This window comes from Papio anubis, chromosome 15 (genome assembly GCF_008728515.1).
Source record: "Papio anubis isolate 15944 chromosome 15, Panubis1.0, whole genome shotgun sequence".
Classification (NCBI taxonomy): Eukaryota; Metazoa; Chordata; class Mammalia; order Primates; family Cercopithecidae; genus Papio; species Papio anubis.
Genome location: NC_044990.1, coordinates 77,427,789 through 77,453,985, shown reverse-complemented (window position 1 = coordinate 77,453,985; position 26,197 = coordinate 77,427,789). Strand labels below are relative to the sequence as shown.

General features: G+C 42.4%; 1 protein-coding gene across 40 annotated transcripts in view; it reads left to right on the top strand.

Moving 5' to 3' along the window:
• Window positions 1-26,197, top strand: part of DOCK9 (dedicator of cytokinesis 9) — a 299,896-nt gene that overhangs the window by 90,843 nt on the left and 182,856 nt on the right. For 7 of the 40 annotated variants that reach the window (XM_031655632.1, XM_031655630.1, XM_003914025.4 and 4 more), the window contains exon 1: window positions 21,526-21,798. The exons of 30 other annotated variants lie outside the window; for them this stretch is intronic. In XM_031655632.1, coding sequence (XP_031511492.1) covers window positions 21,673-21,798 — 126 coding nt within the window. In that variant the 5' untranslated portion in view covers window positions 21,526-21,672. Of the gene's footprint in view, window positions 1-21,047; window positions 21,799-26,197 lie in introns of those variants that run through there. 3 more of the 40 variants (XM_009192145.4, XM_009192133.4, XM_009192146.4) reach the window with 3 other exon arrangements.

The window sequence follows — 26,197 nt, the reverse complement described above, 5'->3', positions numbered from 1 at the left end:
TCTGCAGTGTCTTAGCCTCCATTGCCAGTGACTCTCTGAAGTTAGGGTTAGGTCTTTTTATCACAGGAGTTAAAGGGGGAGTTGATATGAATAATTGACTTCCTGTCACCCTGTCATCTGTGGTTAGGTGATTCACGAAGCAAAAGTGTGAGCGAAGCTTACTTCCCTTTCTCCAACCCCAAGGACACTATGGTTGGCTTCCTCTGCCACCCACTTACTGTGAGTTTGGGATTGCAAACTAATTGTGACAGTAGCCCAAAGTGAAACACTGTTAGGAAGATGAGCCTGGTTGCTCAGACCCACAGGGAAATCTGGAAGGTCTTGGATTGTCTGTGCCTTCACCTCTCTCCATGACTGTTTGATAATCATTGGAGGGTGAGCTGAGGGGTCCCAACGAGTCTGTGCCTACTTTAGCAGTTGGACGATTAGGGGCCGTGCGGCCTAATCTCAGCCCCATTTGAGAGTGTTGCTCCTCTGTGCCTGGGTGGGTGATGGATTGGAAGAGGCCATGTGGGTAGGGTAGGGGGCTGACCTGGACCATGCTTCCTGTACCACAAGGCTTCCTCATTCATGGATTTCACCAAGTCTCTTGGTTCAGAAATTCTTAAAAGAGTTTTGGCAGCTTGGTATGGGACTCTGCCTGGATGATTCAGATGGAAACCAAGGCCGGGAGTGCCATAAGTGCACCCGAGGTTAAAAAGGATTGTCGAGTGCTCCACACATAATTCGTGCCAGGTGTTTCCCATTTGTCTCTATGCCTAAATCTTAGTGGCTATCCAGAGGGTGAGAATAGTTTGCATCTTGAGGGGAGGGTGGGTCCTACCTTCAGGGGCTTCCACTTCATTTAGTGAATTGAGACATGTGCACTGTCGGTGTTGGGTGTCTGGGTGCCCGGAGCTTGCTGCCCCCTGTCTGGCTTCTCTGATGATGCATGCCTGCCAGCTGCCATCACCCTTGCCCCAAGGCTCCACTGTCTATCCTGGCCCCACCTCAGCTGTTCTCATCCGTGACTCATTCACAGAGGTCCACCAAGTACAGAGAAAAAGCTGAGGAGAATGGTAGGTGTCACATGCGTGACACCCTCACCATCACCCTGGAGATGTTTCTGTGGTTTGCAGCAAATCTTGGAAGAGCAGAATGGCCTCAGCCCTAGTCTGAGAAAATCCTCAGGGCTTTTACAGGGATGGTCCTGGGGACTTAGCAGAATTTGCTGTGTTGGTCAAGAGTGGGGCTGGGCCAGTGCCACACTTTGGCAGAACAGACCCCTCCTTAGCTACGGGGCTGGAAAGCAGCATGCTTCTCAGTTATTCTCCCATAATCCCCACATGGAAGTGTTCTCTATTGTATAACAAAGACACACAAAGTCAGGGGGCGGCTGGAGTATTCCTGACCAGCCAGGGCTGCAATTGCAAGCCAGCAATGCACAGAGACAGGAAAACAATTCCCACGAAGAACAATGAAGGCTGCCCATGGCAATCCCTGGAAATAGTCTGATGTGGATGGAGTGAGGGAGGGAAGTGTTGAGAGACCAGTGAAGGATGTCAACACAGTGGGTGTTTTGAAGACAAACCTCGTTTCACATCGCTGCTGGTCTGCTCTTCTTTCACACGTGGCAAATAGGAATCTAGTGGTCAGCCAGGAGACTTGCTGTCATGCCCTTGACAGAGGTCTTCTTTACAGATGTTTAGGCAAAGCAACTCTGAGGTGCGGGGCTCAGCAGGACTGAGCTGGTCAAATAAAAGGCTTTAGTTAGAACTTTGAGCTGAATTGGTAAGTTCTTTTTTACTCTAAGTTTTCGTGTTGTTTGCGTCTGGGCGTGGGGTGGGCGAACCCTGCCTGAGTAACCAGAGGAAAGTGAGGTGATCCACAGAGGGCCGCAGCTCGGCGATTTTCCAGTGTTCACTTCAGTTCCTGAGCGGTGTGGGTCTGCAGGCAGCAGGAGCAGGTGCCCTGTGAAGCAGCGTATTCTAGGGTAGGTGCCCTGTGAGCGTCTGCTGCACACATTGACCACACATTTGAGAAGCCCTCTTTTCCTTCTTTTCCACTGTTCTCTTGTAGAAACCCTGGATAGTCAGCACATCTCCCAATACTCCTTTCCCATTCAGGTTGTGGGAGGGGAGCATGTGTCTTTTCTTGTCTTCTTTCTGTTACACCAGCTGAGGAATGGGAACCGATTGGCGTTTCTTTGGATTTCAGAAGACCCGCATTTTTGGGGTAAAACTATGCTTTTTGCTTTACCATTGGCAGAGCAACTTAATTCCAAGCTATTATAATAAAAAATATAAACAATAAAACCAAGGAAGGGAAAGGATTAGATCAGGGGTGTCTAATCTTTGGCTTCCCTGGGCCACACTGGAAGAAGAAGAACTGTCTTGGGCCACACATAAAACACACTAACACTAATGATAGCTGATGAGCTTTTAAAAAATTGCAAAACTTGTAATGTTTTAAGAAAGTGAAAGTTTACAAATTTGTTGGGCTGCATTCAAAGCCATCCTGGGCCACATATGGCCCCGGGCCGTGGGTTGGACAAGCTTGGATTAGATTATCCCCTCCAGGTCAGAAATTCTTTGATTTTGAAATCGATTATTAGAATATATGGGTAATTGTAAGGCCTTGTAAGGCACAGTCCAGTTGGAATGTGAAATATGTATTTGTGAAGAGTTAAATAGTTATGTAATACTAGTATTGATCTTAGCTCTAGATGGCTTACAAGGTATAACATAAGTCAGCTAGTGATTAATTGCTGTTAGTACTACTTGGGGTCTGGAAAAAGATGTGTGACCGCTGTCTTAGTTGTGTTCTGCTTTGTGCCGTGGACACAGTGTGAGTGAGAAGGATGGGTTGTGGTAATTACCAGCAGCACTTGTATTACTGAGGGCTCCGTCGTTGGCCAGCATACTCTTTTTAGGTGATGTCGTTTGCTTTCATTGTTTTAGCCACCACCTGCCTGTATGTGGTCATCTCTGCTTGCATCTGAAGGCCTATACCTCATCCCAGTGTGTATATGTCCATATGCCTTCTGCTATTTAAAGCCCTTTGGTGGCTTTCCATTTAGCTCAGGTTGAAATACACAATCCTCAATACGCCTATCACGACCAACAAGGCCCAGTATGATCTGCACTGTCCTTACCCCACCAGGCTCATCGTGTGCTGTTCTCCCCTGGACCACTGCACTGAAACCTCATGGGCCACTGTTCAGCTCCTCAAAGAGGGCAAACTATTCTGCACTTCAGGGCCTTTGCACATGCTATTTCCCCACCCCTCAATTTGCACTAACTCAGCCACTGTTCAGAATTCCCTCCTCCTCCTAGCCATGTTTAAAAGTATCTTCCTCAAAGGAGGCTTATTTAACCTGAGACTAGGTAAACATCTTCTACTTTTCTTTCCTTGCACTTAACACAATTGTAAATAAACTAGTAATTGTGTTGCTAGTTGTTTACTGGTTGATTTCATTGTGGTCTCTGGGTATGTTTGTAGAAAGCCTGGTCAGCACATCTCCCAATACGCTTTCCCTCCAGCCTGTTTGCTGGTGTATGTGATGACCCACTGTAATGTTATTACTTCACACAGCACCCCAGCATTAGCTTTTCTTGAGTGAAATAAATTAATAGCAACAATCTGCAAACAAAGTTCCTCGGGAACAGTGTTTTGTTTGTCATGGTGTGACTTGGAGTCCGTAGTGACTGATGGACCTACACATGTGTCTATCTAGCAGATACACGTCTAACAGCACAATTCACATCCTAGTGATTTTTTTCCCATGTGTACATTTCTTTAGAGCACCTGAGTTGTTTATGCAATTTCCTGTTTGTCAGAGGGTAATAACCATACCTCACTAACTTAGAATTTTTCACTTGTTTACAATTTAAAGTGAACAGAAAAGTAAAACTTAAGTGTTTAATATTTTTGAGCTTCTAGAATATTTTAATATGTAATAATTATATATTTGACACAGAGAATTGGTTACCATATGTGTGTTTCTAATTTTTTTGTAGAAGTCATACAAAAGAATGTATGGAAAGAAAGGGGAAGAGGAACTACCACTTGATATACAGACAAAAACATTTTACTAGGAGCACAGTTAAGAGGAAGGAACAATGAATTAATTGATCTTGATCAGGGATATAATTATATATTAGATATATAATTACATAATATATACACTCATATATCTCATTATGTATGAGTAACACAATTATATGTGAATATAGGATGAATACACTGAACTCTCTGGACACTCATTCCTTTGTCACAGAAGAAAATTCACATTTGAAAAGTAATTTTCCTGGTAGGATTGGCGCTGCATTTCTCAGCCTTAGCACTGTTGACATTTCGGGCTGGATAATTCTTTGTTGAGGGGGCTGGTTTCTGTATTATACCATGTTTGGCAGCATCCTTGGCCCTACCCAGTATATGGCAGTACAACCCCCCTTTTGCAAGTCATGACACCCAAAAATGCTTCCAGATAGTGCCAAATTCCCTGCAGGAGGGTAAAATCACCCTCAGTGGGGAACCACTAGATTAGAATACTTGATGCTTCAGGTTACAAAGGAGAAGTCCTCAAAACAAGCCCAAGTGGGCAGAACAGCTTCCATCCTAGGAGATGGTGGGCACCCCAGCTTCTGTTGAGACTCACGCCAACAGCCCTTCACCTGTAGTAGACTTTTCTAAAGTGGATAAAGTGTAGTCCATTGATTACTTTTTTTATTTTAAAGCATTTTTATTTTAATGTATTTCTTGTTCTTTAAGGATCATCCCAAACCCAGCTTTGCAAGGAGCTCTTCCTTCAATCACCCATTTACTCCTGTGGATTGCTCACAATCTCACATTGCAACTTGATGATATTAAGGTATATTGTTGAAAGTAATGGCATAATATTTTTTTGTCTTTGAAGTACAACTTGTTTACTTCCTTGAATTTTCAACATAAGCAAATTTCACGTATTAGACAGATAATTCTAACTACAGTGAGAGAAAATATTTAATAAACTTTAAAAAACCAAACTATTTATTTATTTATTTATTTATTTATTTATGACAGAGTCTCACTCTGTTGCCCGTCCTGGAGTGCAGTGGCACAATCTCAGCTCACTGCAAGCTCTGCCTCCTGGGTTCACGCCATTCTCCTGCCTCAGTCTCCCAAGTACCAGGGACGACAGGTACCCGCCACCATGCCCAGCTAATTTTTTGCGTTTTCAGTAGAGACGGGGTTTCTCCAAGTTAGGATGGTCTCCATCTCCTGACCTCATGATCCGCCTGCCTCGGCCTCCCAAAGTGCTGGGATTACAGGAGTGAGCCACTGTGCCTGGCCAAAACAAACTTTTAATTATTTTTTTCCCTCTAAATGATCAAAAGGGACTATTAGATTTCTATATGGAGTGAATAATACACTTAGCTCAAAGAAAACTTTTCCTCTTAGCATTTTTAGAGACAAAAACACTTCCTAAAATCTTTCCCCAGCATTCACTTGGACTCAGCACTAACAGCTTGTGTCAGTATCTTGCACTTAGCCGTCCCTTCCAGCCATTTGGTTGTTATGTTGCCTGTCTGTTCACACACTTGTGGTGGACATGGAAATCTGGTGTAGTCATAAACTAGGCTGTGGCTTGTAGAATGTTGTTTGCGGTGATCTTAGAGATTATCTAGCCCACTGCCGTATTTCACAGATACTCAGGGAATACTAACATCTGACTTTTAATCCTTTTGGTGAGTTGGGAAATGCTTTTTTTTGTTTTTGGTCTGTCCTGAATAGCGGGAATTGAACTACTGGAAAGTACTCCTAGTGAAGACATGTTGTTTTCCATAGTTACTGGCTTCCTTCACTGATCACAAGCCCATCAGTCTGCCTTCCTTTATCGTGGGTTGTTATTTCTGATTGCTTCTCTCCAAGACAGTCACCTAAAATAATAGACACTCTCAGTAAATTATACAGCTCTTTCTAGGAACAATTTTAAAAATTTCCTGCCTCTCAAAGGCTGCTGTGAAGTAGGTTTGAAGGCGAATGTTACTCTGCTTAAACTGTTCCTCATGTCACATAATGAGATAACAATATATGGGTAGAGAATCTGAGAATTAGGAATTTGGAGTCTCATACGGGGTCCGTAATGATCAAGTTACCATATTATGCCCCTGTCATTTACCCAGGAATTGTGCTGATAATTGAAGTATTAACTACCAGATACCCATATTTACTTTAGAGTAATTATTTCTATTACTGCGTATGCTGTGGAAAAGAGGCTGTGTTTTACACTTCTCATTGAGGAGGCAGAGTCCAAACTCCTGACTAGAGATTGCAGCTGTCTTCATTCTGATTCCACCTACCTTTCTGGCTTTTTCTCCTGCTTTCCCACGCTGGGGGTGCTGCTTCACCTGAAGTCTTGCTGTTTGTCCCAAACACACCATGCTCTTTCAGACTCCCACACCTTTCTGGATATGTACTTCCTTTTTGCTTGAACACCTTTTACTCTCTTCACTGCTTCAGAACGTCTTGCTTATCCTTTAAGACTTTGCTTTTTCAAGTTTGCTCCCTGGGCCAGCAGCATCAGGAGAGCTGTGGCTTCTTGGTTGCTGTATTAAAGACATGCTGCTAATAAAGACATACCTGAGACTATACTTTATCAAGGAAAGAGGTTTAATGGACTCATGGTTCCACATGGCTGGGGAAGCCTCACGATCATGGTGGAAGGCGAAGGAAGAGCAAAGGCACGTCTTATGTGGCGGCAGGTAAGAGGGGTATGCTGGGAAACTCCCCTTTATTAAACCATCAGATCTCATGAGACTAATTCATGAGAACAGCAGGGGAAAAACCTGGCCCCTTGATTCTCTTACCTCCCACCGGATCTCTCCCATGACACGTGAGGATTATTACAATTCAAGGTGAGATTTGGGTTCGGACGCAGAGCCAAACCGTATCAGCTGCATTCTAGACCTACTGAGTAGACCTACCCAACTGAAGGGAAGCTGGAAGGGGAGGCTCATGGTAGCTCCGAGGAGGGGCTGGGGGAGATCGGAGTGCCCTTAAGGAGCTGACACTCCCACATAGACCGCCTGAGCTGGATCTTCTGCGAGGATCAGAAGAGGGCCCAGTAGGCTGTTTTAGCAAGCTCTCTAAATGATCCTGACATGATCGAATTTGGGAACCACCACCTTTTAGACACCGTTCAAGTAGCACTTCATCTCCTGAAGCTTATCCTGATAACTCCTCGACAGGTAGTCAGCCATCCTTTTTTTACATTCCTTTTGGTATTTGAAAATGGTATTTGAAAATCTGGTCACTTGTACCTTTGAAAATGAGTGTTGATTTTGTCTCTCTGGTCAAGGAATGTAAAAAGCCATACATCTTTTTTTTCCACTGTATTAGTTAGGCAGGGTAGGCTAACTGCCGTAGCCTCGCACTGTACGGGTTTATTTCTCGTGTGTGACATGATCCCACTGGGTTTACATGCCGTGGTCTTCCATGCGATGATTAAGCAGCCTGGCTTCTTCTATCTGTGGCTCCTGTGTAGCCAGGGCCTCAGGCTCCTCCCGATTCCCTGCCTCCAGTGGCCCCACAGGTGGAGAGAAAGCAAGGATGATCAAGCAGCATGTTTCGTGACTGTGCCTGGACTCTGCGACCTTATTATTATTATTTTTTACTTTTTTTCTTGGGCCAGAACCTAGTGACATAGTTTCAGCCTAACTGCCAAGGAGATTGGAAAGTCGACTGCCTAGGAAGAAGAGACAGGATTGGGGATTGTCTAGTCCAACACTCTTCACTAAAAATATAATATTTTAATATATGTATATATGTAATTTATATTTTTATATATAATTTTACATTTTCTGCTAGCTATATTAAAAACCGCAAAAGAAACAGATAAAATCAATCTTACTAACATATTTTAACCCAGTATATTCAAATATTGTTCAATAAGTAATAAATAAAAAAACTCTTAAGATATTTTACATTCTTTTTGTCACACAGTCTTTGAAACCCAGTGTGTATAGCACATCCAGGTTCAACTAGGTAAATGTCAAGTAGCCCCGTGTAGCTAGTGGCTGCCATATTGACCAGCACAGGTCTAGCTACTCCTGTCACACTTGTTATTGAAACTACTTGTTTGCATCCCTTTTTGTCCACTTTCAGACATCGTACTCCTGGACTAGATTGTGTGTTCCTTATTTCCCATCTTTGTGCAGCGCTCTATGGTTAAGAAATGCTTGCTGAGTGATTAAGCAGGGAAGGAATTTAATGCATGAATCCATCCATTAATGAATGGATTAATGAGTAAATATGGGAGAGCATTCCTTTTGGTTCATTTGACTACTTTCGTGAGAGTCCTAAGGTGTCCTCTTTTGTGATAAGTGCTGAGTCGCACAGAATGTGACAAAATTAGTATCATAGTAGAAGGATAAAGTGAGCCCATTAACTGTGGTGCTCATATGTATGACTGAATTGCAGAGAGTTTGAGCTGAAAAGAACTTGGCCATGGGATTGTCTGTCCTCATTTTTGTGGATGTGTGTCCCTGAGATAAGTGGAAACATGGAGGTGGCACACCAGCCTTGGGGAGCAAATCCAGTGGTCTCCTTAACTCTCCTGCAATTAATCTAGAAGTCTCATGTTTTTCCCCAAATTAATGAATCGCTATAAGCTATAGTCATATATGCTGCAGTTATTTCAAAATGAGTTGTTGGGGAATGTGTTATTTAACGTAGTCTCGATTTTAAAATGCTGCCAAACAAAACTTGCTTAAATTTTTTATTTTACTGTCTTTTCTTCAAGTCTTATACCAGGGATAAGCTCATGAAAGTTATATCAATACAGTGTCTGAGTAACAGATTCTGTTTAAAAGGAAACTAATAGTACATGAAGCCTGAACACTGGATGGGGCATTATTTTCATTGCAGTGAATTGTGAAGAATGCATACGGAAGACGTGACTTCTGCATTTTTTTTCTCTTATGGTGGAGACAAAGGAAAGCCTAGAAATGCCTTTACTCTTCTCTAAACAGATTGGTTCATTGCTTTTAGTTACCATCCTATGATGGTCACACATTTGAACTTGAGTCAGAGCTTGTAACTGAGCCTGTGAGCAAGTAAGGCGTTTGTGACTGAATTGTAGGCAGCAAAACACTAGGGTTGGTTTTGTTCTGGGAAAGTATACTGCTAAGCAAGTTTTTCGATATGTGATCACACAATTACAAATATTTGAAAGATGTGTGAATATTGTACTGCTCTGTAGGCCCTTTTTTATTGGTTTGAAATGGAAAGGCATTTTACTTGAGGGTAGAAGGCGGAGGAGGGGAAGAGGGGGAGTGGTGATTCTAAGACTTTGTATAGCGTGAACCCTATACAAAGTTTTCTTTTTTCTAAAAAAGTCAGTTAAATAGAAAATGATCAGTCATTAATGAGTGTTCCAAATACCATGGCATTTGGAATAAGGCTAAGGTGTGTGTTCTGTCCTGCGGAGGATGGTAAACTTTTGACTTCAATCTCTACCCCACTCCACCTCACACTTTCAGCCAAATACCCTCATATGTGTCATATCTGTGCAGAGATATTTCTGGGAACCCATTCGTGTTTCCTTGTCTTGGATCTGTGTTTAAACATTGTGGGTGTTCCTCCTGTACCTTAAGTTGTATTAAGACCAGTGATTCCGAAACATGGGTGGGTAATAGCCTGTAGCATAGGTCTCATCTGGGGAGTGTGCAAAATTCAGATCCTTGAGCCTCAGCTCAGGATTCTGATTCAGAAATTGTGGGTGAGGTCCTGGAATCTGTGTTATTATTATTATCATCATCATTATTTTCAAGCTCCCAAAATGACTTGAGGCAGAACTAGGTTTGGTAACCCTTACAAGACAGGGGTCTTGGCTTCACCTTACTTTTGCTGGAGTACCAAGGAGGAAAATATTCTTTGGGATGGAATATTCTGTAGGGCCTCATGAAAGAGGACGACCTTCCAAGGTGAATAGGCATTTGACAGGTTAAAATCAGGAAGAGGTGGGCGAACATTGCAGATTGGCAGCATTTCTGGAGACATGAGGTGAGGCTTCAGGAGGCAACACAGTGTTCTTACTGCAAAGGTTTGAGCAGGGAGTGGTGAGGAAGGGCCAGGGTGTGTCAGCCCTGAAGACACTGGCTGAAGGGTGGCCCCGGGCCAGTGGTTGCCGTTCAGCACATGGGATGCTGTCCTACCCCGGAGCGAGATCTCCAGATTCCTTCCCCACTTCTTTCCATGGGGGAATTAATGTGGGAGGAGGAATCCCTGCTCTTTCTTCTGCATTTCCTCTTTTCCTCCCTCGGTTCAATACTTTGCAACCATGAGGAACTTCATTTATGTGTGCACAAAAACATAAAATAGAAAAGGTTTCAATACAGTAGGGTTTGGGTCCTTTGCCTAGATTGCCCTGTATTACTATCGTCTAAAGAAGAAGAACATTGAGCTTGAGTTTTAAGTCTTTACAGTTACAGTGGATGGTATTTGAAAATCTGGTCACTTGTACCTTTGAAAATGAGTGTTGATTTTGTCTCTTTGGTCAAGGAATGTAAAAATTACCTCTAAAGAATCTGTTTAAAATAGTTTTGCCACGTACAGCTCTGGCCTTGAACAGGTTCTTTAACTTCTGTGTCTCGCTCTCCTCCTTTGTAAAATAAGAGACCTGTCTCGGGGTGGACAGAGGACCAGATATAGTGCTTATCCCAGTACCACTGGAACTTGAGGCAAAAGAGAATAACCTGGAATACTGTTCCTATTTTTATTTCAAATTTTGACTGTTTATCATGGCTTTTGGAAGGTATTATTTTTAAATTTACGTATTTCATTAAAATAGTATCTTAATTACTGAGTTTTTAATGCTCTTATAAATTTTGTTCCCGAAATGAATACCTCGCTTGCATACCTCTGGTCCCAGCTCGGAAGAAAGCACCCTGTAAGCATTAGCTACTTTCCTGGACATTATTTTAAAATATTTCCCAAGTGGTAATAGATAGCTTTAAAATTTTTTTAAGTGCCTAAAGTAATTCATACTTTTAAAGGAAAATTTTAAAAATGCAGATAAGTAGAAAGAAGGGAAAATAAAAGCCATTTGTTCCACATTTCAGACACACTACTGTTAACATTAAATTTGTTTAATGTTTTTATTTTTTAAATTAAAAAAAATTTTTTTTATATGCTGTTATCGTCTAATAGTTTCAGGCCTTAGACAACTCTCCAATATTTTTTGTGGCTCCCCCAAAGGAGATACATTCTCAAAAAGGAGACAAAATTGTGTTTGAAATAAAACTTAAAAATATCCGGATCTATTATTTACCAGTTATGCTAATTTTGGAACATAACTCCAAAGCATAGTAACTATGTGAACTTTTGATAAGCTATTTAATTCATAAGAGCATGGGCCGGGCGCGGTGGCTCAAGCCTGTAATCCCAGCACTTTGGGAGGCCGAGACGGGCGGGTCACGAGGTCAGGAGATCGAGACCATCCTGGCTAACACGGTGAAACCCCGTCTCTACTAAAAAATACAAAAAAAACTAGCCGGGCGAGGTGGTGGGCACCTGTAGTCTCAGCTACTCGAGTGGCTGAGGCAGGAGAATGGCGTAAACCCGGGAGTCAGAGCTGCAATGAGCTGAGATCCGGCCACTGCACTCCAGCCTGGGGGACAGAGCAAGACTCTGTCTCAAAAAAAAAAAAAAAAGAAAAAAAAATTCATAAGAGCATCAAGGGTTAAATTGAACTCAGTTGAATAAGGATGTATGTCAAGTATGTGTGCAAGGGGGCGGGGTTCCTTAAATGTTTTTCTTGCTCACCTGTGGCACAGTTATAATAAAAAAGTATTGACTTCTAGCTTTAGGTCTTGGCAAAGCATAAATGGAAGAGTGTGTCTGGAGAGTTCTTAAATGCTTATATAACATTGTAAACCTCACTTGTTTTGTCTTTAACCTCCTGTTTTTGAAACAACAGAAAGGCTTAAGACCTGGCTCTTCTTTGTAGATGGGCCAGTGGAATGTTCATATCCATCGATGTTCCAGTTTTCAGAGTTTGATTAAACATCTCCCTGTCTTTCTTAACCACACTTTTCTTGGAAGAGTTTTTTTCTTTGTTTGAGAGGGGAAAGATGAAACCCATTGTGTTGCGTGTATAATTATTTTTACAATTTTATGTTAATTGACAAATAATTGTATATATTTATGGGGTACAAAGTGATGTTTTGATACATGTTTACATTGTGGAATGATGATATCAAGCTAATATTTATCGCCTGACACTTTAATCAATTTTTTTGTGATGAGAACATTTAAAATCAAACCTTTAAGCAATTTGGAAATGTAACAGAAACCCATTGATGCTGGTGGTGCTGGTGGTGGTGCTGGTGGTGCTGGTGGTGGTGCTGGTGGTGGTGCTGGTGGTGCTGGTGGTGCTGGTGGCGGTGGTGCTGGTGGTGCTGGTGGTGGTGCTGGTGGTGGTGGTGGTGCTGGTGGTGCTGGTGGTGCTGGTGGTGCTGGTGGTGGTGAAGGTTGTGAAGATGGTGATGGTGCTGCAGCAACCTTTGGTCTTTTAAGAAAGCCGCTGAACAGTCTAAGATTACTTCTAAGTTATGTGATGTGTGCTTTGATTTGGCAGCAGAGAGAAGGGAGGCTTTGATAGCCTTCCTCAGCATTCACCCTCCTCACCTGCCAGGTTTCTATCTCCAACTGGAGACACCTTTATTTGTAGCATATCTACCTGTGAATAAATTTAATTTAGTTTAGTTTACTTACATATTTTACAAGCACTCAGGGGGAAAAGTTTGATTTCTTAGGACGTGTGGCCCAGGAATAACAACGTGTGAGCCCCTAAAACTGTCTGGCAGTGTTTTCTGTTTCTTGGCGGTCTCTTAAGTTCACATAGGAAATCAGTTACAATGAGCTTGGAGGAAATAGAAGGCCCTCCCCTACGCAGCAGGATGAGAAAGGGATACATCGTCTTTGCTGCTGATGATATTATTTTATGGAAGTGATATAACCTACTGCTTTTTAAAAGAGGGGACTTCCAGATGATTGTTGGGGAGCTGTTATTACTATATGTGGTCATTGTCTTCTAAATTCATGCTAAATTCAGCCAGAAGTCCTTGGGGAAACGCTACAATTCGCTTTGTAAAGTTTCCACATGGTGGACTTTCCCCTTGTAACCTGAGAGTGTGTTCGTTTTTGCAGAAGTAGGAGTCTAGAGTTGGCCTGGCGGCCTGTCCCCTCTACCCCCCATGCTAGATAGCTGATTGCTGTGAACTGTGACTCTGTGACTCCTGCCAGCTTGGTCCATCTCCATCATCTATAAATTGAGATGGTCTACCAGCTTTGCACCTTCTAAGCACTGAAGGAACTTGCTTTAAGTAAGTTTAATGTACAAATATAAGGTCTACAAAACCAATGAACTTGAAGGGTGGCAATTTGTGTTTTCCACTAGGGTGCTTTGGGAGCTGTACAGGGGAGAAGTGAACAAAAGAACATTTGTCTTTTAGTTATACATGAATGATGCATTTTATTTATAAAGGAAAACTTGAGTGCTTTTAAAAATGTTTTGATCATGTTTTTCACAAAGAATACATTCTCTGGCCCTTAACCTCAGCATTTGTGATGTAGTGAGGAAAGTGAGAAAATTCTAGCTTGTGAACTCCTGTGATAAATCATACCAAAGTGAGGCAGCTTCATCACTTACTCTAGAAGCAAACATTTATGGATTGCCTACTGTGTATACAATACTGCGCTGGGGTGGGGTAGGGGGTTAGCCCCCTGCCCTCTTCACCCAGTGTTCAAAGCTGAGGAAGGGAGATAAAACAGTCACAGATCACGTGAAACAAGGTTGAGGCCAGGTTTTGGTAACCCATACCAGGAGTTTAGTTTCCTGAGAAAAATCCCAGGCCCATTGTTTCTCTTGCCTTTGTAAGTTTCCATCTCTAAAATAAATTATTGACATTAGCTAATTGAATTATTGTTATCTTGATCAAAATAAATTGATAGTTTACAGAAAAACCGTTGGTGTCCAGAGCTTAATAGCTCCATTTCCAAACTGAGAGGATCCTGACCCTTCAGTAAATTCATTCAATGTGTATTTTCTCAGCACCTGTAGTGTTTTAGGACCTGGGGACACAGCAATGAACAAAACAGGCAAAATTGCTGCCCTCATGGAGCTTTCTACCTGGGGGTAGGGAAGGTTAGACACACATTAAATAAGAAAAGTGGAATAGGATGCCAGATGGCACAGAGCCTATGGAAAAATGAAGGCGGGGAAATGGGGGAGGATGTTACAGGTGGGGGTGGGGCTTTCTTTACTGAGAAGCTTCTTAAACCTTCCATGGCTGCAGGCAGAGTCTTCTCTAAACAGTGGGGTGTGTCCTTCGTCAGCCTGACTCTCCCATCTTAGCTTCCTCATCTGGAAACAGAGGTTTCTTTAGGGACTGCCCCCTGCTGTGCCAGTACTGTGGGTTTTCCCAAAGCTGGGAGTGCAGGGCCCCCACAACCTGCCCTCCCCGCCACCCCATAGTCTTCTTCACTGATAGCACGTTATAGTTCTGTTACAGTTCTTGTTGTCTGCTGGCTCCTTGGCTCAGCCCCTGCTCTGTTGGAAATGAGAATCTGACATGTTTAGAAAGACACCCACTTTTTTGTCTTTGTGTTTTTCTTGTGTATATAGTAGGTCAATGCATTCCAGTGAGTGGTTGTTTTTCCCCAGATATCATCAATAAGGAAAGTTCTCATACTTAATATTACAGATATATAGATAGAGCTGGAAAGATTTTTTGGTGCCAGTCCTTCATTTTACAGGTAAAGCTCGTGGGACCCGGAGAGGTGAAGTGACTTTTTCTAATGTCACACAGCTGTTGTGGGGCATAGTGAGGGGCTAGAACCCCAGCGTGAGCTTCCTCTATACCATTATCTCATAATCCAGCTCACTGATTTCTGACTAAAGAACTGATGAAAGTTTTTTTAAAGAAAACTTGCAGAATATAGAAGACTTTAGAGAGAAAAAGAATCACTAGTAGTACCATATACCAGAGGTAATCAGTTGTTACATTTTGTTGTAATTTTTAAAATCTTGTGTGTGTGTGTGATAGTGTGAGCGTTTTCTCAATGTCCTTAGTTCTTAGAAAACAGTTCTTAGAAAACAGTTTTTATTGGTTATGTTATTTGCTCTGTTTTGGAGATACAACTATTGACTTCGAGTTGTCCAACAGGCATCAGGCTTCAAATGATCCATTTACTGACTTGCATCAACAAATGAGTAGACTGTGCACATGTTGACACTGCTGATTGGCATCCACTGGTTGTTTGTTTACCTCATGCCTGATGTTTAAATGCCTGTTGTTACCCCTCCTTAAATAGAATGTGAACCTGCCTATGGGAAGAGGTTTGCACCACAGGAGTTTGGTTGGCTCTCTAGCTCCTCACTCCAGGCCTCCGTCTCCTTGTTCTGTGAGTGAAGGACCTTCCACTGGTCCCTTTTCTGAGAACTAGGTGAACTCCCTTGGCCTCTCTTTAGGAAACTCACAGACACACAATTTCATATGTAATTTTAGAGGGTTTGTGGACTACCTTCCCTAACATTCAGCCTTGGATTCTGGGCTAAGAAACACTAGACTAGGTGATAATGTGGATTACATTTCTGTGACTGATGAAATCTGTAATGATAAAAAATAATTGAGGAAGCCGGGCGCGGTGGCTCACGCCTGTAATCCCAGCACTTTGGGAGGCCGAGGCGGGTGGATCACCTGAGGTCAGGAGTTCGAGACCAGCCTGGCAAACATGGTGAAACTCTGTCTCTACTGAAAATACAAAAATTACCCAGGCGTGGTGGTGGGCACCTATAATCCCAGCTACTTGGGAGGTTGAGGATGGAGAATCACTTGAACCTAGGAGGCAGAGGTTGCAGTGAGCCGAGGTCATGCCACTGCACTCCAACCTGGGTGACACAGTGAGACTCCGCCTCAAAATATATATATATATAATAATAATAATTGAGGAGGGCATGAGACTTTATATCAGAAGTATCTTTTACTATATTAACTCTTCTAAGAGGCCCTGAGGGTTGTGGTGGAGAAACTCTTTCTCCCCCTCCCACCACTGGCTGCCGCGGCATCTTCTCTTGCTGTTGCCTTCTCTCCTCCCTCGCTGGCTCTTTCCTGCCTCACTCCCTGAATCAGTTGCCTGCAGTGCTGTTCTCTTCTCTGTTTTGCTGCCTCTCTTGCCATCTACCATGCTTTTTTTGTCTTTCTCAGAAGGGCAGATCATTTTCATGCCACCTTTTCTTTTCTTTGGCCAGCAAGCTGACCAGCAACAGTATACTGTGGAAAATCTTTAGTCACTTGTTTTCTTTCACATTTTTTCTTAATTTCTACTTATTGTTTCTGTTTCCCCAGAACAAGAGAAAAGGAATGATAACTTTGGAGTATACACAAGTACATGTATATAAGTAATATAGGTATACGTTTGTATATGTATACTTATATTTCTTTTGCCTTTATTGTTATATTTTAAGTATCCTTCTGATATGCCAAGAACCTCTAATAAAGAGAGTAAATAACTTTACTGTTAGGTTGAGATAATTGATTTATTCCTTGTTATTTCTTATATGGTTATTAGCTATGTTTAGCTACAGCATCTACAGTTTCAAAATTTATATAGATTTATTGCTAAAAACACGTTTATTTGTACATTTTAAAACTTTAGTTTTACTGTTTTCAAATACACTTGGTCTCAAAAAATGTCTAGCAAATTTTACAGAATAAAATTTTCTTACCTGGAAGAAAGGAACGTTTTTATTTTTAGTAAGTTGTAGCGAAAATTGTTGGGTTTTGATTTATGAATAAACTATTGTTGGGTTTTTATTTTTGAGCAATCGAAAGCTTCTGCCTTAATTTGAGCCCTTAACAAATGAACATGTTTGCATATTTTTACAAATATACCATTTCACTTTAGGGCCAAAGATGAGAAACTGCTATCAGCATTCAGTTCAGCAAATACATTGCGAGTGCTTTTCCCCCCTAAGGCCACTCAGAGCTGGTTAAGATATAGTTTTGCCCCTAAGGCCACTCAGAGCTGGTTAAGATACAGTTTCGCCCCTAAGGCCACTCAGAGGTGGTTAAGACGCAGTCCCTGCCCCCAGTGAATTAGCAGTCTCACTGAAGGGGCAAACTTAATAAAAGGTAAACTCTGAAAAGCTTCATAATAGAGGTAAAAGTAGTGCTCAGAGGGTTAAATTAGAAGGAGCTGATTCAGTCTGGCTGGAGGGGTTCATGGGGAAGGTGGTATTTAAACTGGGTCTCGGGCATGGGTAGCAGTTCCCTCTACAGAGACAAGCACTCCGTCCACTAATCGGAGTGTGATGGAAGTCCATCTTATGGGTGGAAGAGGAAGATGAAGTTTGGAATTTGAAGTTAGCTTTCCTTTGAGTCACAAATTGCCCTTGGAGCATTTGTTAAATTTCCTGTGAGGTGTTCATGGTTTTGAGTACCCAAGCTGTATAATAAATTTGTGTACGTAACTAAACTTTGAGACCTGAACCCCATTACAGAAGCATTCATTCCATCCTGCTTCTGAAGCCTTCCTCTTCCCCATAGGGTTTACAACATTCTCTTTTAACAGTGAAACGCTGTGCCTTTCATCCGTGTTCATAGATGTGTTTGTTGTGGGTTAAACAAGCTGGCATGTGAAGGAACTCAAGGTTATTAGATGGTAGGAGCTCAGTGCAGGTTTGCGGAAGTTGAATCGGGGGTCAGACACACACCTTGTTGTTTCAAATGTTGTAAAGAAAAGTGTGGCCACCTACTTCCTGTCCTGGTAAAATGGTGTTTCCTCTAGTGGCCGCATCAACCGGATGTCATCCTCATGTCCTCACACATCAATCTCATGAGCCCTTTGGAGAAACCACATCCCATTTGGAGGCTTGGGATCTGAGGTTAAACCCTGTGCCGTGTGATTCTCCTTGACAGTCAGATTCCAAAAGTGTTGGTCTGTCCTAAGCGAGCAGGGGAGAGCGCCAGCACCGCTTGAGAAATGTGATGGGAAAGCTGACCGCAGTTTCTTCGCCAGGGTTTGCTTCTTTCATAAGATGGGCCAACTGGAAGGTGGTGGACCCAGATGACCGCCTTGCTCTCAGAATTGCTGTTCTCAATCTGGGATTTCAGTATATTGCTCTGAGATGGGAGTAGGAAAAAGCTATCTGAATTTTGTTGCTGCATTTCCTATAAACACATTGCCAACCTTGTACGTTGTACATTGATGGTCCCCCTTTACATAAATCTCTGTGTGAGGCATTTAAAAAACTGTTTACTTGCTTGGGCCAGGCATGGTAGCTCACATCTATAATCCCCACACTTTGGGAGGCCGACCTGGGAGGATCACTTGAGCCCAGGAGTTTGAGACCAGCTTGGGCAACATGGTGAAAACCAGTCTCTACAGAAAATACAAAAATTAGCAGGGTGTGGTGGCATGCGTCTGTGTCCCAGCTACTCGGGAGGCTGAGATCGGAGGATTGCTTGAGCCTGGGCGGTGGAGGTTGCAGTGAGCTGAGATTGCACGACTGCACTCCAGCCTAGGCAACAGAGCCAAACCCTGCCTTGAAAAACAAAGAAAAAAAGCAAACAAATAACTTGCTTTACAACTTGGTATATTTTCTCCTTTTGATGATATAAATTATGGAACTGATCATGTTTTCCCTTTTGTCCTGGCTACTTGGAAGCTCAGAGCCAATTAAAAGTATTTTCCTTGATTATAAAACAAAAATAAAGTCATTGCTAAACATTTTGAAAAATATACAAAAGCCTCAAGAAGAAGACCTGGCTCATGACGTGAACATGTGGGGTTCAAGATGAGTGTTTGAAGGCAGCTGTCATAATCAAGCCACAGAGAGGGAAGAATGGTTGATATTAAGTTGCTGAAGTGCTTTGTAATGTGTTACAGCAACACGGTTGGTGGAATTGTCGTTTTAGATCACGCAGCGAAAGCCCTGAGTTTAAGACTAAAATTAATTTCTTCAGGTTGGAATGAGAACAATAACAGTACAGTAGTTACCGTTATATGAATACCTGCTTTGTACAAGGCACTTAAAGACCATCTAAAGACCTTTTTACCTCTTCACTCTCATGGTAGGGTTAAAGCCAGATGCTGCTGTCTTTCATTGCTGACTGGTGATTGGTATTGTGCCGTTTAGCAGTTGAGCATAGTATCATGGTTAAGCGTGTGTACGCTGGATCCATACTGCCACTGCTCTCTGTATAATGTTCTGCAAGTATTTAACCTCTCTGGGCATCAGTTTCCTCATCCGTCAAAGGGGGATAACAGTATTACATAGTGTTGTTATGAAGATTAAATAAACAATCTTTGCAGGGCTTGGACAGGTCATGGGTCACAGACAGCACTTACAGTGTTTGCCAAATAACTATCTTAAAGTTCATTTCTCATTCCTTACAGAATACCAGAGTATTTTGACCCAACAAATAGGGTAGGCTGAACACAGTGACTCACACCTCTGGTTCCTGCTACTTGAGGAGTTTAGGCAGGAAGATATCCTTGACTCTAGGAGGTCAAGACTTCTGTGAGCCACGATCGTGCCACTGCACTCAGCCGGGACTGCAGAGCAAGACCCTGTCTCAACAACAACAATAACAAATAAAATCATGTTTCTCTTATTAATGCCCAGAAATTCTGATGGCTTAATGGCAATGGGGATTTGAGGAAGAACTGGACTATTTAGAGCTTCTTGAACCATTTCAAAAAGGTTTTTGAGTTGTTGGTTGGGCTGTCCTTTAGTAAGGCTCAGTTAGTCTGTTTTGTGCTTGTGGCTTCATCCTTTCTTCTCTGATTTGTAGGACATTGCTAAGTTTTTACTTTACTGTAATTTCAACTCTAGACGTAACTGAGACTCTGGGATTTTCCTGTTGTAACTTTACAAAGCAAGATTTTTAAAATTTATAGATAATATTATTTTGGAACACAGATTTGGTTAGGAGGACTTATATTAACCCTGAAAGACTATCCAAGGTTGAGGGATTGGGTAGTTTAAAAAAAATTATAGAAGCTATTAATTTATTTGATGGACTCATTGATCCCTTGAGATCATTACATAATTGATATTCACACTCAGAAGGGTTCCTGGTGTTCAAGTGGCAGACTCAGTTTCAGCTTCACTCTTGAAGTACAGCAGCTGCAGCAAGTGCTGGGAGAAGGAGGCGGCCATGCGGGGACTGAGTGGCGTCTCAGTTCTCCCCACTGCCTCCTTTGAGCTGTTCTGGCTGCGTTCCTTTGTCTGGAAAGTGGGAGATTTGTACCTGTGACTTGTATAATAGTTTGTGTTATTTCCCTGGGTAGAGTATCTCTGGCACCTATTGTTGCTATGTGATAACTACTCTTGTTGTTGACTGACTGAATACCACTACTGCTACTGCTACTACTATTACTGCTACTGCTACTACTATTACTGCTACTGCTACTGCTGCTGCTGCTGCGTGTTGTCTACTGTTAATAAATCTTCCCTGATGTCAGGGAAATACTCAGAGTAACTAGGAGAAGCTCTGTGGTATCCATGAAGTACAGAGTAATATTTGATCCCCTCTTTAATGTTCATTTCTACATAACTTTTAGATAAATCCCTTAATATGTCTGTTTTAATTTTTCCCAAGAGATAAAAAAAAATGACTCCACTGTTAAATGTCAGGAAATAATAAAAAAACAAGACTTTTAGGAACACCTATTTTGGGTGCTACTAAACCACCATTGAACCCTAGGTTGGTGATTCAGCTATTTTCTCGTGCTTTTGTGTATCTCTCTCTGAATTTTATTAATTTGTCATTTATGATGTCTGTTCATCTTGCCTTCCCAGCTAGATGTGAAGTTCCTTGAAGGCAGAGATACTCTACCTTATACTTTCACTATGATCCTCTCAGTACCTAGTACTGGGGGTACTTTCTGGTGCCCACACCTGGACTTAAAGTAATATTCTATTTAATAAATGCATTTACTATGATATGTGGTATCTCATGAAACTGTTTTGATGACCTCATCTTTCTGGCATCAAATAGTAGATAAATTAAGTGTTTCATGCTGCGGTCTGTCATGCGGGTTGAAACTCATTTCCTCCACCTGTACCCACGAGGTGCAGGCTATGGGAACATGCTTGCTGGTAGCTCTTCCCTGCTTTAATCATCAGCCAGGCATTTGGTGTTTAGCCATAACACAAATGAAAGCATTCCAAAGCTGGAAGAATTTTAGAACAACTAGACAACCTTGCTGTCTCTTAAGCTCCATGAAATTTAAGGTAGTTATGAAGGAGTCTAACTGTGACTGGTTTTCTTTTCAACACCGCACTATTTTGATTCCGATTGATTTGGCCTACGCTGTGTGGAACAGACACAATAAAGCCGGTCTTTATCAGAGAGGCAGTACACTGTGTATTGTTCAACTTGGAGTTTGTTTTCCTTTGGCCAGCAAGTGGGAGCCTCCCCTTTTGCGTGGAGTAGTAACACCCCTGGAGGCTGGCCTTCGCTATCATGCCTTCCCACCCCACACGCTCTGCAGACCCAGCCAGAGGGGCTGACCACTTGTGCCTGGGAAGCCAGTTTCCTTTCCTTCCTTGGACCACTGGCATGCCTGTGCCTTGCACGGCCGGGGACTCGCAGCTGTTCCAGTTGCAGACTTTCTGACTTGCGTTTTCAGCCGAGAATGCAGGCTGATAAATGCAGGACAAGTAGTAGAAGTGTCAAAAAGGAGCTGGTGATTGAGTCCCCCCTGCAATACAAGGATGCAGCTCAGGGTGAAGTGGAAGCAGAGAGCCCGGGCCCTGTGCCGGTAAGAGGGTCTCGTACAGTGTTGCTGTATCTACCCCATGCTGGGGTCTTATTGTGCGTGTGGACGGGGTTGACGCCTGTTGCCTGTCTTTGATTTCAAAACTTGCTCTGCTTGTTCCTTGTGAACTCCTCTCTTTCCCTGTAATATGACTTTGATTCCCCTTTGATTCTTCTTTGTGAAGAAAGAAATGTTGACATTTTGTGGGTGAATGTGGTTTCTAGGAGGTTTCTTTGTATGGAACAATTATGTATTGTTCACAATTATATCCCACCTAGCTGCAGTGTTTGCAAATGTAAACCCAGGGAAGCATATTTTAATAGCAACTATAGGGTTGAAAAAAGATATGCTTTGCAAAATTAAAACCTTTTCTACGTTATTTATGCTATTGAAAATGAGGCAGGTCCCATGGGGGGGTTTTAAGGAACATAACTGTTGGAAATATGACATAGTTTAGAAAGGATAAAATTACATATGTTCTTCTCACGCATTTTACCAGGAGGTTTGCCTTGAATAAAGTAGGGGAGAACCTAAACTGTGAACCAGCTGATAGAAACGTCTCTGTTCTTAACATCAGCTAAACTCTCAGCATTTGGGTAGAGCCAAGTGCTTTGGTGGACTTTGTAGGGGAGGAATGTGAAAAATGGTTGTGTTGTTATCATCAGTGAGTAGGTTGTGCTTCTCTCTCGGAATTTCTTCAGTACAATAAAGGCACATAATTTTTTAAGCAAGCTGCACAAAACCACTAACATGCCCTGCAGAGGGGGGACAATTGAGCCTTTCAAATTATCTGCTAAAGAGATTGTTAAACTAATATGTAGTGATTTTATTTAGTGATTTTTTTTTCTTTAATATGGAGGTTCAGTTGATGTTACCGTGAGGTGTCTGCTTACTAATTTACTTAATTTTCAATTAATGTCTAAGAATCTGAACTTAAACTTTCCTATAACAGATTTGATTTGAACTGAGTTTCTTTCTTTGTGATTCGTGAGACTGCCGTATATTGTATTGCCTTGAAAACTATATTACTAACCCTGAACTGAAAAAGTTAGTAAAATATCATGGTCTTTTTCACTGCAGATTTTCATCTTAGAGATTTAGGTTTCTTCTCTTCACCCTCTGCTACGTTGTTTAGAAATGTAATTCATTGTTCTGGATTCCTCGCTGCCAGTGTAATATCTGGCTTATCTGTTAGGTTGCTCGCAGGCTGAATGGGTTTCACTGCTTAAAGCAGCTGATGTAACTTATGATTTCTTGGAGGAAGTTGTGTGGTTTAGGTTCCCTTGTGAATATTCTTAAAAATCTTCTGTCAGTGATTCTCCAGCTGTGTTGAAATATTTGTCTACAGGACTGAATACACTGTAGAAAGATGCTGTGCATTTTTTTTTTTTTTAAGCACACAAATGACTTTTTAAACTTACTTCTCTTTCTAGTGCTCAAGAAATTTGCCATGTATGTCCCAGCTATTTGTTTAGGTAAATCTCACTCCAGGCAGTTCCACTGGGGTCCTTTTCCACTGCAGTGGATAAGGCTGTGCTGCCTACAGCTGCAGTTGGTGGGAACACTTGTCACGGCCCAGCAGCTTCTGGCAGCGTGGAGACCTCAGCTCTGCGCACCTGCAGAGAGGCGTGAGGGAGGGAGGAAGCCAATAGTGACACCAGGAGTTTTTTCTTATCGGGCAGTGTTTCTCTTCTTCCAGCAGGTGAAACAAGATAAAAAGAGCTGATGTCAGATCAGAGAAGCAAGGATATTTCAGCAGGGCCTCTGCCTAGGGGCAGATCTCTTACCTGTGGCTGTTGCTGCCCACCGGCAAACAGGAGTTCAACAGACTGCTGGGAAGACAATTTCTTTCTCAAAATGATTTTTCAGAAGGAGGCAGACACCATGTGCAACCTGTTTGTGGCAGTACTATTCATTGTTACAATGTCAGGGGCCCACGGGCTTGGTGAGAATCCCCAAGACTGTCTATCATTTGAATGAATTCTACCTAGAGACGTTTAAATGTAGGTAACATGCTTTATTCAGGAGGTAGCATTTTGAAATAAAGTTTTGCTGTTTTGAGTTATGTACAGAAACAGTCCTTGGGGAAAAATATTACCTAAGTTGAAAAGGATAAAATTAATTAATGCATGTAGTATAGAAGTAGGAAAAACAAGAAATGCAAATAGTGTAGTAGTAGGAAAAACAGTGTCCTTGTTTTGAGTCTCCAGTGGTGACCACTATTAATAATTCAGTGCATATACTGCCAGACTTTCTCCTGTGCCTAGAACAGTATAACTCGTGTGTGTGTTTAGAGGATGTACTATTATAGTAGATTTCGGGGTTAATTTTCTCCCAGAACATGTCAGTAACATCTTTTGTCACCATATGTGGATTTATGCCTTTTTTTTTTTTTTTTTTTTTGAGACAGTGTTACTCTGTCACCCAGGTTGCAGTGCAGTGGTACGATCTCGGCCCACTGCAGCCTCTGTCTCCTGGGTTCAAGTGATTCTTCTGCCTCAGCCTCCCAAGTAGCTAGGATTATAGGTGCCCACCACCATGCCCAGCTAATTTTTGTATTTTTAGTAGGGACAGGGTTTCATCATGTTGGTCCGGCCAGTCTCGAACCCCTGACCTCAGGTGATCCGCCTGCCTCAGCCTCCCAAAGTGCTGCGATTACAGGCGTGAGCCACCGCACCTGGCCTATGCCATTATTTTAAGGGCTGCATATTATCTCATTTTAGGTCTATACTATCACTGGATGGTTTTTCAATTTGTCTCTAATTGTTTGCATTAGTAACGAGGCTACCATAAAGGTACCCTTAAGTAGATCTTAAAGCATGTAGGCAAGCCAGTATTTGTTCTAGAAACTTTCTATCAGAAGTTCCCTCCTGCCCTTATGATTGGTGGTAATGTTTTTTCTCCTCTGCTGGGGCCACCTTGAAGGTTTCCCTTAGCAGTGGTTGCTTGTTTAGTGTTACGGAAAGTTAGTGTTTCTTTTTCTTTCTCTTTTTTTTTTTGGAGATGGAGTTCTTTTTTTTTTTTTTTTTTTTGAGATGGAGTTTCTCTTGTTCCCCAGGCTGGAGTGCAGTGGCTCAATATTGGCTCACTGCAACCTACGCCTCCCTAGTTCAAGCGATTCTCCTGTTTCAGCCTCCTGAGTAGCTGGGATTACAGGCATGCACCACCACGCCCAACTAATTTTTGTAATTTTAGTAGAGACATGGTTTCATCATATTGGTCAGGCTGGTCTCGAACTCCTGACCCCAGGTGATCCACCCGCCTTGGCCTCCCAAAGTGCTGGGATTATAGGCGTGAGCCCCTGCGACCGGCTAAAAGTTAGTGTTTCTAAGAGAATATGTGTTTGGACATTATAAAGTTTCAGAGGCTGCAAGGTTCAACTTTACAGGTACCTACATGGGTGGGTCTTGTCCCCTGCATTGTGACAGTAAGTGAGGGAGGAAGCACATGGTGAAACTTCCCCATTTCTATCCAGGCTTACTGCCAAACCCACTGAGAAATGGCTTTGGGGGCTAGAAATCACTACCAGGGGAACAGGCAGGATATTCTTGATGTCTGCATGTTAGTTTCCCTGCTCACATTTGAATACCTATTTTTACCCCCTACCCCCCCAGCTCTAAGATAGTTCCTGGAAACAATTTATTCTAATTGTTACTGCTCAACAGTTTAGAGGAAAAAGGTGTGGCTTCAAAGTGCTGAAAAAGGCTGGGTTCTATGTCATTTACGCAGCCCTTTCATTGGGTTACTTTTGTGAGGATGGTAGGGACTGCAGCACAGGTCTTATTCTGGGAATTTTTAAGGTCGAAGGATGTGAAGATTGAGAATAGCTGAATTGTCCTGTTAGGTGTACTCATTAGGTACTTTTTGAAAAGGATCAGCGGGCACTGTGACTCAAGCCTATAGTCCCAGCAGTTTAGGAGGCCAAGGTGGGCATTGCTTGATCTCGGGTGTTCAAGACCAGTTTGGGCAACATGGTGAAACTCTGTCTCTACAAAAAATACAAAAATTAGCCAGACGAGGTGGCATGCACTTGTAGTCCCAGCTTCTCAAGAGGCTGAGGTGGGAGGATTGTTTGGGTCTGGGGGAGTTGAGGCTACAGTGAGCAGAGATCACACCACTGGACTCCAGGCTGGGCGACAGAGTAAGACCCTGTCTCAAAGAAAACAAAAGTTTCTTTTCAGAGACACCTTTTGGGTGGCTCATATTTTCCTGGGATCCTCAAGTGTTAAAAGCAGAATTTTAGTTCTTATTTTAATGTTTGAATGACCTCATGATTACTTTAGCTAAATAACTCTGTGAGAAGGCAGCACAAGTACTACAAGTAGTAGAAGGACTTGGCTTCTGGTTGGACACACCAGTACATTACCTGGGAACTCTTCTGTCCCCCAGACAGAGGAGGAAT